Source organism: Idiotropiscis lumnitzeri, chromosome 7 (genome assembly GCF_059441095.1).
Source record: "Idiotropiscis lumnitzeri isolate Australia: NSW breed Sydney's pygmy pipehorse chromosome 7, RoL_Ilum_1.0, whole genome shotgun sequence".
Taxonomy (NCBI): Eukaryota; Metazoa; Chordata; class Actinopteri; order Syngnathiformes; family Syngnathidae; genus Idiotropiscis; species Idiotropiscis lumnitzeri.
This window is the reverse complement of record NC_142397.1, coordinates 20552297-20566541: the sequence shown is the minus strand read 5'-3', so window position 1 is coordinate 20566541 and position 14245 is coordinate 20552297. Positions and strand designations below refer to the sequence as shown.

The following is a 14245-nucleotide window of genomic DNA, read 5'->3' as shown; positions in this document are numbered from 1 at the left end:
CAACAATGCAACAAGATCATTCTTATTCAGACCTCTACTACTTTGCAACAGTCATGCTTGGCCCTCAGTTGGCTTTGCGGTGGTCGACTTTCCACAATAAAAGGAGACCCCCACAGCTGTCTAGGGGAAAGAGCTCTTGTGTCACTACTTTTGAAATGATTCAGTTGAAAACCGTTTTATACGTTATCTCAAATATATTTTTTAAAACGTAACTTATGGTTAAAAAGTTAAACAAATACTGTCACAGTCACACTCTAATGAATTATACATCCTTGCCTACTTTCCACAAACGACACAGAAGAGAACATTTATTCTGAGTCTTGAATAATGTTTTGACACAATAAGTGCTCCAACTGATTTTTTTCAATTTATAAATTGTCGGTAGGTTGATTTTATTTAATTTTTTTGCATTATGTTACAAGTTGAAATTTGACTTACATGTGAGTTCCAACGAAGCTGCTGCTTGAGGGATTGGACAATAAAAGGAACGTGACCAAAATCCTAATAAAGTTTCAATTACTTTATTTCGATAATGAGTCAGAGAATTTGATGCACACTGTTGTTATATATATAAATAAAATCCCTTGACATCCACCACACATATCAACAGAGCTCAACATCAGCCTGCACCTCCATCAAATTGTGTTGTGGGGTTCAGACAATTACGCAAGACCTCAACTAGACCCCGGTTCCCACAGACAAAATACATGACAGGTTCCCTGGAATCTACTATGGACAAAGTGCAAAAAAACAATAATAGCAATATCCTTTCGTCGTGTTATTGTTTTAAATATGTTTTATTATTGTGGAAACTGCAATTTGCATTGACTAATTTGGACACAATTGTTTTGTAGAATTCTGTGTCCAATGCTTTGATTTGTGATCAATTTGATTGACTGGTGCCATAAATGCCATTATCTCACATTTTCTGTATTCTAGAACTGAATTTGTGAGCCCCTCTCATTCTTACAGACTGACAGCCAAAATGCATGGTGTCAAATCCATGTCCAGAAAGTAAACAGCCACAGTTTGTCTTTTGCCCAGGTGCTTTGACTTAACAGCAGGTAAACGAGCTCTTGTGTAGAAGCACCTGTGGCCAAAGACACACTGTGGCACGGCATACTTACTGGATCTGGATTTGACACCGCTATCCGATTTGCATTTGGTCCATTGAAATTCTTTTTAATGAAGTGGGACAGTGACAGTGTGGGAAGCCTTTCTAGAGGAGTTGAAGATGCTATAGCTGCAAACAGGGGAAATACTACAAATGTCTGTTTCTTTACCATAATTTGAACTCCAGTTGGAATGATTTGCGGATGATGCCAAATTGCTGTTGTGTCTGTACTCTGCTTTGCTGAACAGTTAAACAAGAGTTAAATTTGTGGTATTATGAGGGGGAGGAATCCCAAGGTTCTTTACTTTGGTGCACAAGCAAACGATGTGAACACAGCAGAGGAAAGTGAATCTTCATGGAGCATATCTAATCTGGCATTTCTAATTAGTGCTTCAGAAGCGCTGGAATAAAAATTCCCTTTCTCCTCACTCTGGCCTGAGGATGCTGATGTTGGTCTTTCAGCAGCTTTGCCTGTTTAACTGAAACTTGCACGTGGCTTTACATTCACCACGCTCATTCAATGTCGGTAGTGAAAATTAGGAACCATAACAGATTTTCTGATCCTCTTACCTTCTTGAGTGTATGGAATAAATCAATTTAAACTACAACCTATTCTGGATCAGTCATAAGATCATTGTCTTTTTTCATTAGATATATTAGTAGAAGCATTGTACAACTGATGTGGTCTTTTTCATTCTTGGCAATATATCTGACTCCACCATCTGTGGCACTATTCTGCCGTTGCTATGTTTTTTTTTTTTTTTTTTTTAAAGTTTAAGGTCATATTTTGACTTACACACATACTACGCCCGAATGAAACACTATTTACAAGCTTTCTCTTATCTTCTCACAGGCTGCTAATTATGGTGTGGTCATATCAATAAAGGACAATGACGGAACTTAAAACATCTTTAAAGTACATATAACTGAAGTTGCTGAGAAAAGTAAATTTTTTTTCACACCAATGTTAAGTATGAATAGACCAGTGCTTCTCAAATAGTGGCGCGGTGAGAGGCTGAGGTGGGCACATGTGAAGCTGGGGAATATGCTTTTTTTCCCGCCGTACTACAATAAAGTGCTATTGCACATCCACTCCAGTAGTTGGCAGTGGTGCTCTCCTTTCCCATTGCGCGCAGCGAGTATTAACTCTACGGTGCACGTTTGTTTTGCAACAAAAATGGTATTATTTATAGTCGTGGCGGAGAGTGGATGGTTGGGGTGGGGGGCGTGAATTATTTTCCTCTTGCTAGGGGGGTGTAACTGAAAATAATTGAGAAGCACTGGCATAGACTTGGGCGGCTTCCTCGTTCCCTTCCTAGTCACGCCCCCATGTCAGGCGGTGGCCGCTGCGCACCTGCTGCTCATCAGCGTCATCAACAGCAGGATAAAAGCTCAATGCAGCCAGGAGTGAGGTGCCGAATTATCCCGTTAACCGTGGTACTTTGTCTCATACCAGCGACCTGTGAACTTTGCTCTGCGTTTACCTCTGGCCTTGTGTGTAACCATAGTCCCTGTGTTCTTGTGTGCTTCTTCTGCCTGTCCACCCAAGCCCAGTGTCACCTCCACCTGCCCTTGAAGAAACTCGGATTACATCTACTACACCCGCTTGGCCTTCCGAACTCCGGACCCGCAGCCTTTACTTGCTTCCCCAAAAATAAACACCTTGTTAATTCTAACTCCAATTCCGATTGCTCTTGGGTCCTTTTCTCACCACTATGGTTCCACCAGACCGTTACAGACAGAAGGGAACATTTGTGAAAATCTTCTGCATTGTTTTCCTGGCATAATATAAATTAATGTTTGTTTTTATTGACCAGCAATTCATTGTAATGAATCAAATTGAAAGAAATGAATCTCATCTGACCCTAGGGAGGAGAAGCGGATAATGGATGGATGGATGAATTAATCCTCAACTACTGATTTTTTATTTATATATATATATATATATATATATATATATATATATATATATATATATATATATATATATATATATATATATATATATATATATATGAGATTTTGCTTCTGGATGTGTATAGGAACCCAAGCCATGTATCAGGTGCTACTTTAGCCTGACCATCATTCACACAGCATGATGAAATCTGTCACTTCAACATGATTGGGAATTTTTATTTCATTCATCTCAGTTATTATTATTATAACTAGTGTAACAAAGATTTTATTCAATATCCATCCCATCCCCCCTTTAATATTCTACACTACTTATCTAGTTCAGGTTCATGGCAGGGGATGGATGGAGGCGGTCCCTGGTGACATAAGACAAAAGGCAAACTGCGCTGCATGGTTGACATTCAATTGTTGGGCGCTTCTCAATGGGACATTGAGTAAGAATTGGTCCCATGCACAAAGATCAGCCATGTGAACCAATATATTGGGTACCTTACAAAATGTACCGTTATGGTTTCTTTGTTCTTGTATGAACCAAGGTTGTATATCTCTTTGTGCTTTTTCACAGTGCCAAAGCGGTTTCTGTTCTGGTACACAAAAACATGTTTGATTCAATGAATATTCTCTGTCTGCCTCTCCCCTAAAATCATCTGAAATGCTCCAGCACCGCCACAGGAGAATAAAAAGAAAAGACAGGTGTGGATGATCTCATGGCCTAAATAGACGTTGGGTGCTTGTTTTGTTATTGATCAACTTTTATTGATTAGAGTTACTATATTATACTATATACTTTGCAGGAAAACGTTAAATCGGAGCTGTTGTTTATTATTTGAATCCACAGAAATTTGAAATGGCTTTGCTTCAGTAAAAATCCAGGCACTATTCCAGTACAGTTCCTATGAGTATACCTCATCGACAGAAAATAAAGCTTAACACAAAAACACATGCTGTCAGTGGTCATAAAATAAATATGCACACAATCAATGAACAACAGCTTCAGGTATATGAGAGCCTAGGTACTTGTTTAATGTTGTCACTTCCTATGATTAGAAAATATCCCCCCCCCCCATTGTCGTACATACATATTATCACACAATTTCTATGTGCTTTTTAACCGAGTCGATGGAATAAAGTCCACATGATTATGTGGTACATATCGGATACATAGCTCCTCATTATCCCATTACGGCCACTTTACATGACCAAACCATAAATAAGTGACACTTTCACCCTGCAAGAGTCAAGTTCCAGGCAGTGTGTAATGCAAATAGCTCCATGACAAGACAAGTTAAGTAAGACTTAATTAGTCTCAAATGAATTAATCTGTTAGAGCAACCCTATTCAGTTAAGCACGTGAATGAATTCAAATCCATTCGTTTCGACTGACTCCTATAAAGTCCGTAGTGTCATCCACTCAGTCAAGGTTGATTCACATAATAATAAAAAAACGTTACGCTCGTCTCTCAGTCTCTCAGGCGCGAGGCTGTTTGTTGATACGAGCGCACGCGCGCGCACACGTGCATACCAATAGATTTTAGCTTCTTACCCACATTTCGGAGTTTACGGTTTCTCGCCACAGAGGTTATAACCAGCAGGTTCCCCAACACATCCACCACAGTTGTGAAGATCAGCACGCTGGCCAGCGCCGTGACTGCCCATGCAGGACGCGCGCCTCCCCGGCTCGGCTCCGGCCCGTGTTCAGTCTGATTCTTCAACAACGGTCCATCCGCCGGCATGTCCATAGCCCCCACTTTCTCTTCACTCCCCTGCGTGGTAGATTGCTTGCCTTCTTTTTCTTCTCCCGCACGACATGGCCAAAATATCAGCTGCGAGCCCCTCAGCGGCCGCGGGTGTGCTTTGCGCTCTTACTGGCTCCACCGTTCGGAGCCGCTCCGGCGGCCCGCAGCCAGTCCACGCGGAGCGGACTGCAGCCAGCCGAGAGCCATACACACTTTAGGGATGCTGGATGCTGAGAGCAGAGACACAGCAGCATGGGTCTCCACACCTCCTCCTTTTATTCTCTCTGCCGCGCTGCCTCTCCAAAGCGTCTGCTCCTCATTTCTCTTCATTTCAGCTTCCTCCAACACATCTCCTTTCCTTCCCTCTCCTCTAATCTCTGAGGAACTAAAGGCAACTTGCTAAATCTTCTTTTGTATTCTCTTGCTGTATGTGCACTCTGTCTACTGTTCAGTTTCAACATTTCATGCGTTTAAAAAAAGACTTTGTCTTGAAGTAATGTTTTATTAATCACCAATGAAATATGTGCAGAGATCTGTCTGCTTGATCGTGATTATGATCAGCCACGAATCAAGTTTTTGCCATAAGCTTTGAATGCCAGAGATTGCATCTATGTTGGTTTTGGCTTCTGTTCAGATCGCATGCGACTATGTAACGTACAAAAACGTTTATCCAAAGGCATTTGGTGCCGGACTCAACAAAGTCCTATTTGGGAAGTGTATTGTGAGAGCATAGATGATGGATAATAAATTAATTCCATTAATAACTGAATTAATGTAATCATGTAACAAACATATAATAACAATAAGAACATGTATACTATTCATACATTATTTAATATTAACCCCCCCGATTCCAGTGAAGTATGGGTGTTGTGTAAATCAGAAATAAAACAAAATACAATGATTTGCAAATCCTTTTCGGCCGACATTATATAAAATCAGATGCACAACAAAGATATGTAATGTCCAAATTATTAAACGGCTTTTTGCAAATACTCAATTCATTTAGAATTTGATGTATGCAAAACTTTTCAAAAAAGGGGTACACCTTGGACTGGTTGCCGGCAAATCGCAGGGCACACAAAGACAAACAACCACTCGCACTCGCAATCACATCTAGTATTTAGAGCGTTCATTCAACCTACCATGAATGTCCTTGGAATAAGGGAGGAAACCGGAGCATCCGCAGAAAACCCACACAGGCACGTGGAGAACATGCAAACTCCACACACAGAAGGGCTGGAGTGAGGCAGACATGCTAACCAGTCGCCCACCGTGCCGCCCTCTTTGATATTAATGAAAAAAACAAAACAATAAATGAACAGTTATTATCGCCAGTTATTCAGGTGGCCATAGTGGCTTTTACTTATGTATACATATATATATATATATATATATATATATATATATATATATATATGCCAGCAATCATGATCGATTGATATTTGTGGGGAAAAAGCATTTTTGGTATTCTCTGATCAAAGCCTTTAATGGCTGATCGATCTCCTTAAGTGATCAATTGTTCTTTGAACCATGATGTACACGAAGCATTTGCAGTAAATGCAAACTTTTAATTATAACGTCAGCTCAAAGGATTGCAGTTGGAAAGCACCCAAAGTCATTGTTTGTAAAAAAATAAATAATAAAAATTAAAAAAGAAAGAAATGTGAGCAATAAATATGACATACATTCACGGCGAACACACAAATGTCAAGCATTAACAGCCATATAACTTTATAAATTAAACCTATTGTGCCACGCAATGTGGGAGCCGAGTGGCAAGCTATGACACTGCTGTGCACAATGTACTTTCTGCAACGTTCTGGCTAAGTGTTGTTTGCTCATTGGCATCACAAAAACGACAAAAATGAAGGATTTATGTTCTGTATTAGAAGCTCAAGTTTAGGCATTGACAAAAATGTCAGCATCAAGAAAATTGGTTGAGAATTGAACAAGGTACGGTGTATTTTGTATGCACATGCATTGCCTTTGCTTTCGATGGGAAGGTCGCAGGACTTGCCTTACCGTCTTGCTTCATTACCCTCTGCTCAATGCAGTTGGAAACCTTCGATTGCCGCAAAACGTTTCACAATGTGCGGGAGTCGTTGTCTGTGCTCGAACCAGGCATTCAAGTTTGGTCGCTGTAGTGTTTTCAATAATCCGTCATTGTCATGACCCGCATTGGGCATGTCAGTGTGTTTGTTGTTATTTTCATCCCTCCTTCCTGCCATGTGCTTTTCTGTTATTGTTTGGTCAGGTGTTTTTGTTATTGTTTTGGTCACGTTCCTTTTCCCTTGCCTTTTGTGTTTGTTCATCTGAGTGGGGGCGTTCCCCTTAGCACTCGTCCTCACCAGCCACACACCTGCTCCCCGTCAACCATCACACACCTGGTCCCCATCTGCTCATCTGATTACTTGGACTATTTAAGCCTTCCAGACCCACAACGCAGTGTCGGGTCATTGCCGCACATCACGGACTGCCACGACCGCATTTTGTTCCTGGTTCATGTTCATGGTCTCGTTCACGTGTTTAATCTCGCCTTCGCTCTCGTTCACGTCCCTTGTTATTTTGTTTCGGTTTTTGTTCTCGTCTTCAACCCAGTTTTTGTCACATTTAATCTTCCCTTGATTATCTAGCTCACGGCCACCTTGTTGTCCTTGTTTGCCTTTTGGTTTTGTTTGGTTAAATAAATCCCTTTAAGTTACCCTCATCCATGCTCCCTCGCATTTTGGGTCCACCTCCTCCTCGCCGAACGGCGAACCCTGACAGTCATGTAGTATTTTTATTTATTAATATGTTTACAGTGTAGCCGAGCACTATGACATGATGTCATGTCAGATTTCTTTTCCTTCATGTAAGTAAATTAATCATTTAATTATCATTTTCATTAAGTATAATTATAATAAAACACGCTCATGCACCTAGTCCTGTAAGGATTGCTTTTCCGGCAACGTGGACTCTATAAACGCAGACACAGAGAAGCAAGATGCGTTGACAAGGAATTTATTATTCCGACTAGAGAAACTATTTACAAAAACAGAACTATACAAATCATCACGCGGTGCCGAAAGTACAACAGAAAGTGCTGGTGGAAAACTCACACCAGGAAAACAACGCGAAAAACAGAAAGTGCTTGCAAAAGGCAAGAAACAACAAGCGAACGAAAATAGCTTACCACGGAAGGGTAAGTTGAGCCAATTGGCGAGCAAACACGGCCGAGAAGGACAAAGGCTAGATGCGGAGTCAATGGACGGAAACAAGGTCGAGAAACACGTGAAGCACATAACAAGAATGGCGAGAATAGACACTTGGGACATGAACATGAGCACAAGGCCGGGCGTCGACGGCGATCAGCGATCCGCCGATTGCGTTCGGAGGTGCGGGACAAGGCCGACCTGGCCTCCCGCCAAATGCGATGTGCATGCTTCAGGTGGGGCTGGACGGAAGGGACCTCGACCACCCCCTCCTGAGATGGGAACAGAGGCCGCTGGTAGCCGTAGGCGGTCATGAAGGGCGAACGCCCCGTGGCCGACGAGACCAGCGTGTTGTGCGCGTATTCCATCCATGGTAGATGGTCGGCCCATGAAGACGGCCGATCGAGGCAAACGCACCGTAAGGCGGCTTCCAGGTCCTGGTTGGTCCTCTCGGAAATTCCATTGGACTGAGGGTGGTAACCGGAGGATAGGCTCGACGAGGCCCCCAGGGACCGGCAGGAGCGCTTCCATACTGTGACACGAATTGCGGTCCTCGGTCGGACACCAAGTCGTGGGTATTCCGTGAAGCCTGAAAACATGAAGCACAAGCAGGTTGGCAGTCTCTAGGGCCGACGGAAGCTTAGGCACTGCAATGAAATGGGCAGACTTGGAGAAGCGATCAACGACGGTGAGTATGACCAAGTTGCCCCTAGAGACAGGCAGACCCGTGACAAAGTCCCGTGCGATGTGAGACCAGGGTCGTGGGGGTATCGGTAAGGGATGCAGGAGTCCTGCTGGAGGTTGATGCGATGCTTTACTTGACGCGCAGGCGGGGCATGCCTTAACGAGGTCCGTGATGTCCTTTCCCATCTCCGGCCACCAGAAGCGTTGAGCGATGAGCCCGAGGGTACTGCAGGAGTGGCCCCATTTCAGCACCTCGGAGCGCAGCTGGACCGGCACAAATAACCGGCCCTCAGGACAACCGGACGGACTATCGGCCTCATCCTGTGCCCCCTGGCCCCCTGCTCGATTTCCCACCGCACGGATCCTACCAGGCGGTGGTCTGGTCCCACGCTGTCGGGTCCTGGTCCCTCCTCGACCGGGTCATGGATGCGTGACAGGGTGTCTGGCTTGGTGTTTCTGGACCCTGGGCGATAGGTTAGTGTATAATTGAAGCGGCTGAGGAGCAAAGAACATCGTGCCAGACGTGGGTTGGATCTCTTAACAGTTCGAATATATGCAAGGTTCTTGTGGGCGGTGTACACGGTGAACGGTTCGTGGGCGACCTCCAACCAGTGTCTCCATTCTTGTAGGGCGAGAACTATGGCCAGCAGTTCCCGGTTGCCCACATCGTAGTTGGCCTCGGCCGGACTGAGGCGGCGGGAGAAGAAGGCGCAGGGATGGAGCTTCTGGTCGACTGGGGAACGCTGTGACAGCACCGCCCCCACTCCTGAATTGGATGCGTCCACTTCTACGATGAAAGACATTTCGGGGTTAGGATGACGCAGTACAGACGGGTTGGTGAAGGCACGTTTAAGACTATTAAAGGCGGTATTGGCCCCTTGATCCCACGTAAAGCGAGTCTTAACTGACGTAAGACGAGTAAGGGGTAACGCACGGCGACTGTAGTCCTTAATGAAGCAACGGTAGAAATTTGGGAAACCCAAAAAGCGCTGCAGCTGCTTTTGGTTGGTGGGAGTCGACCACTCTAACACGGCGCGAGTCTTGGCCGAATCTGCCTTAATCTGCCCCCTCCTCCACGATGAACCCTAGAAATCTGGTGTGGAACTCACACTTTTCGGCCTTGACGTAGAGTCTGTTTTCTAATAACCGTTGCAGTATGGCCCGGACATGTTGGTGGTGTTCCTCCACTGAGCGCGAGAAAATTAATATGTCGTCAAGATACACGAAACAACAGACATTGAGCATGTCGCTTAATACGTCGTTGATGAGACTTTGAAAAACAGCGGGGGCGTTGGTCAAGCCGAACGGCATTACTAAATACTCGAAGTGCCCTAGGGGTGTCTTGAACGCGGTCTTCCACTCGTCCCCCTCCCGATCCACACTAAGTGATATGCGGAACGTAAGTCGAGTTTTGAGAAAATGGTGGCTGATTGCAGCGGAGTGAAAGCGGAGTCCAATAATGGCAGCGGGTAGCGGTTCTTGTAGTCTACACACGGACGTAAAGTCTTATCTTTCTTTTCCACGAAGAAGAATCTCGACCCCACCGGGGACTTCGAAGGCCTAATCAATCCAGCCGCGAGGGAGTTGGTTATGTATTCCCTCATTGCCGCTTGCTCGGGCAGGGAGACTTTATACAAGCGAGCGGCTGGCAGGGTCAAATCCGGGATTAGCTCGATGGCGCAATCGTACGGACGGTGTCAGGGGGTGCTCGCCGGTCGGCGAGGAGGAGGTGGACCCAGAAAGCGAGGAAGCAGGGAAACGGGTAAACTTAAAGGGAATTTATTACATTAATCAGACGAGGACAAACAACGTGGCATGGACAAACTAACGTGGCAGGGTGCAAAATAACAAAGACAAACTAAACGTGACTAAATAGAACGAAAGGAGACAAGTAACGAGGATCGTGACAAACACTAGGGATCGTGGGCATGAGCATGGGCATGAGCAAGGACGCGGGCGAGGGCGAGGGCGAAACGAGAGCGAGAAGGAGGGTGGTCGTGACAGTCCATAAAGGGTGTAATGTTCCGACGCTGTGCTGTCGGCAAGGGGTGGTTAAATAGTCCATTGATTAGGGGAGCAGATGGGAGTCAGGTGTGCGCGGCTAATGGGGAACAGGTGCGTGGCTGGTGGGAACGGAGTGCTGAGGGGAAACGCCCCTACTCAGCTGACAAACATAAACAACACAAAAGCATGGCATGGGACGTGACAATAACAATAACAAAAAACCCCTGACATGACCGACACGGGTCATGACAGTACCCCCCCCCCCCCAAGGAACGGATTCCAGACGTTCCAAAAAAAAAAACAAGACAGAAAAAGGGAAAACAATGTCCAAAAAACGAGGGTGGGCGGAAGGGGGTCGGGAGGTGGGACCACGCCCCGTGTTCGAGGCCGGTCTGGCGGATGTCCGGGAGGCCAGACCAGCGAGTCCCTTCGTGGACTTTCAGGCGGCCGTCCGGGTGGCCAGACCTTCAAGTCCCGCCTTGGCCATTCGGGCGGACGTCCGGGAGGTCAAGATCGCCACACGAAGTACGGCGACGAGGCTGAGACGAGAAGCGGCAGCGGAACGCCGGGTGCAGCAGAGGCAGGAGCGTGGAGCGGCAGCGGGCCGGGCGCAGCCGAGACAGGAACTTGGAGCGGCGACGAGTCGTCGAGCGTCGCCAACACAGGAACGTGGAGCGGCGGCTGGTCGTCGAGCGTCGCCGAGACAGGGACGTGGAGCGGCGGCTGGTCGACGAACCCCGCCGAGACAGGAACGTGGAGCGGCGGCTGGTCGTCGAACCCCGCCGAGACAGGAACGTGGAGCGGCGGCTGGTCGTCGGGCCCCGCCGAGACAGGAACGTGGAGCGGCGGCTGGTCGTCGGGCCCCGCCGAGACAGGAACGTGGAGCGGCGGCTGGTCGTAGGACCCCGGCGAGACAGAAACGTGGAGCGGCGGCTGGTCGTCGGGCCCCGCCGAGACAGGAACGTGGAGCGGCGGCTGGTCGTAGGACCCCGGCGAGACAGGAACGTGGAGCGGCGGCTGGTCGTCGAGCCCCGCGGAGGCAGGAACGTGGGGCGGCGGCGGAACGTCGTCCACCGCGGGTGCAGGAACTGGGAGTGAAGGCGCTTCGTGGGACGCCTCTGAGGCAGAGGCGAGAGGCGACGGCAGGTCGTCGTCCACCGCCGAGACAAGAACCTGGAGCGGCAGCTGGTAGTCGGGCGCCGCCAAGGGAGGAACGAAAGGCGACGGCGCGTCGTCGAAGACCGCCGAGACAGAGACGGGAAACGGCGGCGGTTCATCGGATGCCGTCGCGAACGTGACTTGGGACGGCGGGGAATCGTCAACCGCCGTCGAGGCAGGAACGTGCCCTGCCGAAACGTGAGCTTCGGGCGGAAGCAAGGCGTGCTCCGCTTGAACGGGGACTTGGAACGGATGCAGGAGGTGCTCTGCCGGAACAAGGGCTTGGGACGGACGCCGTACAGGCTCCGCAGGTACGTGAACATGGGGCGGACGCAGGACGGGCTCCGCTGGAACGTGAACATGGGACGGACGCACTACGTGCTCCGCCGGAACGGGGACTTTGAGCGGACGCAAGACGTGCTCCGCCGGAACGGGGACTTCGAGCGGACGCAAGACGTGCTCCGCCGGAACGGGAACTTAGGGCGGACGCAGGACGTACTCCGCCTGAACGTGAACTTGGGACGGACGCAGGACGTGCTCCGCCTGAACGTGAACTTGGGACGGACGCAAGACGTGCTCCGCCTGAACGTGAACTTGGGACGGACGCAGGATGTGCTCCGCCTGAACGTGAACTTGGGACGGACGCTGGATGTGCTCCGCCTGAACGTGAACTTGGGACGGACGCAGGATGTGCTCCGCCTGAACGTGAACTTGGGACGGACGCAGGATGTGCTCCGCTGAAACGAGGACTTGGGACGGACGCAGGACGTGCTCCGCCGGGACGTGAACGTGGGACGGACGCAAGCCGTGCTCCGCCGGAACATGGGCTTGAGGCGCTGGCGAGGCACCGGAACGGGGCTCAGCAGCTGGCGGGGAGCCGGGACGGGGCTCAGCAACTGGCGGGGAGCCGGGACGGGGCTCAGCAGCTGGCGGGGGGCCGGGACGGGGCTCGGCAGCTGGCGGGGGGCCGGGACGGGGCTCGGCAGCTGGCGGGGAGCCGGGACGGGACCCAGCAGCTAGCGAGGAGCCGGAACGGGACTCATCAGCTGGAGAGGTGCCGGGACGGGGCTCAGCAGCTGACGGTGAGCCGGAGTGGGACCCTGGAGGCTGCAGCTGGTGAGGGACCGGCACTGGATGCTGCAGCTGACGTGGAGGCGGCATGGGTTGCTGCAGCTGACGTGGAGGCGGCATGGGTTGCTGCAGCTGACGTGGAGGCGGCATGGGTTTCTGCAGCTGACGTGGAGGCGGCATGGGTTTCTGCAGCTGACGTGGAGGCGGCCTGGGTCGCTGCAGCTGACGTGGAGGCGGCATGGGTCGCTGCAGCTGACGTGGAGGCGGCATGGGTTGCTGCAGCTGACGACGGGGGACCAGATCCCTACCCGCCTGCCGCCATAGGGAATCAGGGGAACGGGAGACGCGAGGAACACGAGAGACCGAAACTACAGGTGCTGGTGAACGTGAGCTATGAGGCGCAAGGGGAGCGTGACACGGTGCGGAAACCGACGGTGAACGGAGTGAACGTGAGCTATGAGGCGCAAGGGGAGCGTGACACGGTGCGGAAACCGACGGTGAACGGAGTGAACGTGAGCTATGAGGCGCAAGGGGAGCGTGACACGGTGCGGAAACCGACGGTGAACGGAGTGAACGAGGTGGCTGTGACTTGCGTGACTCAGGGGGTGCAGCGTGCGTGGTGCCGTGGGGGGTAGCAGAACCCCTACTGGGCCGCCGTTGTTGGCCGCCACCTGGGGGTGCCCGGTAGGCCAAGCGGGTGCCGCAGTAAGGGCTCGCGGTGGCCGAAGGGGAGAAAGGATCACCACAGAAGGGGGCCCATAATTCCTCGGGAGAGGAAGAATCGTTTGCAAATTCCGACTCTGAGTTATCGTCAAGATCAGAGTCGATGAGCACGGGGAAGGTCTGACGGAGGGGTACTCATTAACGTGATCATGGAACGCAAAGGGTGAAAACGACGTGGAACGAAAAATGGAGCCTACATGAAGGACACGGGGTTCGTTGGCAGGCTGAGGGGGGTAGTCCGTGCGACGACGTCGATGACGCCGCCGAGAGCTTCCCGCTGGGTCCGTAGGCGGTCGAGGTCGGAACATTCTGTCAGGGGGTGCTCGCCGGTCGGCGAGGAGGAGGTGGACCCAGAAAGCGAGGAAGCAGGGAAACGGGTAAACTTAAAGGGAATTTATTACATTAATCAGACGAGGACAAACAACGTGGCATGGACAAACTAACATGGCAGGGTGCAAAATAACAAAGACAAACTAAACGTGACTAAATAGAACGAAAGGAGACAAGTAACGAGGATCGTGACAAACACTAGGGATCGTGGGCATGAGCATGGGCATGAGCGAGGGCGCGGGCGAGGGCGAGGGCGAAACGTGAGCGAGAAGGAGGGTGGTCGTGACAGTCCATAAAGGGCGTAATGTTCCGACGCT

The 14245-nt window shown here is 49.5% G+C and overlaps 1 protein-coding gene across 1 annotated transcript in view; it reads right to left on the bottom strand.

The window, feature by feature from the left end:
- Positions 1–5117, bottom strand: part of LOC148333986 (melatonin receptor type 1B-like) — a 57788-nt gene extending 52671 nt beyond the window's left edge. The window contains exon 1 of the mRNA XM_088300462.1: positions 4572–5117. Coding sequence (XP_088156588.1) covers positions 4572–4767 — 196 coding nt within the window. The 5' untranslated portion in view covers positions 4768–5117. The remainder of the gene's footprint in view (positions 1–4571) is intronic.
- Between the last annotated feature and the right edge of the window lie 9128 nt (positions 5118–14245).